Source organism: Trichinella spiralis (genome assembly GCF_000181795.1).
Source record: "Trichinella spiralis strain ISS 195 chromosome Unknown Scfld4, whole genome shotgun sequence".
NCBI lineage: Eukaryota > Metazoa > Nematoda > Enoplea > Trichinellida > Trichinellidae > Trichinella > Trichinella spiralis.
The window spans coordinates 8,912,849-8,914,648 of NW_003526943.1; the positions used below are offsets into that span (position 1 = coordinate 8,912,849).

At 39.7% G+C, this 1,800-nt stretch overlaps 2 protein-coding genes across 2 annotated transcripts; one reads left to right on the forward strand and one right to left on the reverse strand.

Moving 5' to 3' along the window:
- Window positions 1–67: 67 nt before the first annotated feature.
- Tsp_02178a (conserved hypothetical protein) lies at window positions 68–838 on the forward strand (the record flags this gene model as incomplete). Its single annotated transcript, XM_003377933.1, has 2 exons — window positions 68–214; window positions 749–838. Coding segments are annotated over 2 exons (237 nt in total), but the record flags the coding sequence as incomplete, so codon positions are not given.
- A 104-nt stretch (window positions 839–942) lies between these two features.
- Window positions 943–1,739, reverse strand: Tsp_02177 (hypothetical protein; the record flags this gene model as incomplete). The annotated part of the gene is made up of 2 exons (XM_003377934.1): window positions 943–1,179; window positions 1,537–1,739. Coding segments are annotated over 2 exons (440 nt in total), but the record flags the coding sequence as incomplete, so codon positions are not given.
- Window positions 1,740–1,800: the final 61 nt, after the last annotated feature.

The window sequence follows — 1,800 nt, forward strand, 5'->3', positions numbered from 1 at the left end:
GAAGCACGGCATTATAAAGCCGCTTCGTCTATGATATTAGTACTCAAGCAACAACATTTGATTGCAGTTTGAACTGCCTGGACTACCGGAAGTGCAGTGTTGTCTTTCGCAAGGATTCACCACACATGAAAGTGAACTCCTAGAAGCACGGCATTGTAAAGCTGCTTCAGCTATAATATTAGTACTCAAGCAACAATATTTGACTAGTCGTAGCGTATATATTTATTCGTTATTATTGTGCATCGATTTTTTCGTTCTTATTGTATTGTATATCTTTTCACCAAATTTGTTTCTTGTTGTAAAATAAAACTTTATATATTATATTTGTTCAGTTGTGAAGGTCGTTTTAGGAATAGCAGAAAAGTGTGTGCCCAAAATATTGTTTTGTGAGCAGGGAAAATTTAAAGATATAAAGGCATCACTTATAATAATAAAATAATGTTATGTAATCAATGAAGTGTGAAAAATTAAGTATTTTAAAGCATTTCTTAGTGCATCGTTTTGAAAAGAAAATATTCCTTCACTTTAACAACAAAGGAATTAATATCACTGTGCTTAAGTAAAAGGTGTATGTCAATCATCTTTCTTCATTTTATGCTTGAAAATGCACATGTTAAAACAGTAAAATTTAAGAATTGAAACATGAAGCTTAAAAATATTTAGTTCGGAAATGCTATAAATAATCTTTGTTAATAACGTAAAAATAAGTTGTGAAGGAGCATTTTACTGTTAGATGAAAATTTAATAGTTACACCTTAAAAGCCTGTCTCCCAAAGTTACGGTTAAGCGGTTAACAGTTGACCTGGAGGAGCCAAATGGCCGTGACGCCGTGGACTAATTGAAGATCAGGGATACGAAGCCTGGCAGCTTACTGGAAGCAGATGATATTTAGAGCAGCGCCTCATATAGCAAACGCCCTCCCCCCCGCGACGAACGAGCTGTTCATTGGCTGTTCGAGTTAGCCACCCGCTGGGCCGCTAACACCGGGGCTGTAAATATAGAGCCACGAAGAGCGCAACCGCAACACAGTAGTAGTGCACGGTAGAAGCACAGCGCAAGAGAAGCGAGATCGAATCCGAGAAAACTGAACCCAAGCCCTAGTTGACGATCCCAGAGACCAGCGTACACCGTGTTCACAAAACCATACAGTCCACTGACGAATTCCTGACAGCCGAACGTCTGTCATTTGTACCTGATTATCATTTACAGTCGGCTGTAGCTTGTTGTTACAACTAATTCAGGGATTTAAATAATTGAAAAAGACGATTAAGTACTCAGAAAACGGTGGTAAGAAGTCATAAATGTCACATATTGCATGAACTGCAGAAAAAGATATGCCACCGCAGAACGAACTACCAACCGATCGGTAGAAGGAATTCCTATAGCACCTGATTATCAGAAACATAACGGTAGATGGCGGCCGTGGCGAGCGACGTGGTTGACGTCAGGGGTGTTTGTGCTCATTTGTTTGTCGCTCGTGGTATGCTAAATCACTGTGATTGTTGGCAGCACGATCTAATAAATGCCACAATCCACTTTTCCGTTGTTTTCTTCTTTTATGCCGAATGTTTTCGTCATAAGATCACTAGAGATTGCAATGACCGACGTGATAGTACTGAAACGGAGTCCGATGCGCCAGCACGTTACGTCTTTGAAATGAAGTAAGTGCTTCTTCGATTTGTGTTGTTCCCAGCTATCGACGTTTACGATAAAGAATGCAAGATCTTGGTTGTCCAGACCTGAAGAATTTCTCGTGCTTCAAAGTATTCCGAACTAACAGTGATTCGTCATCTGCCGCTA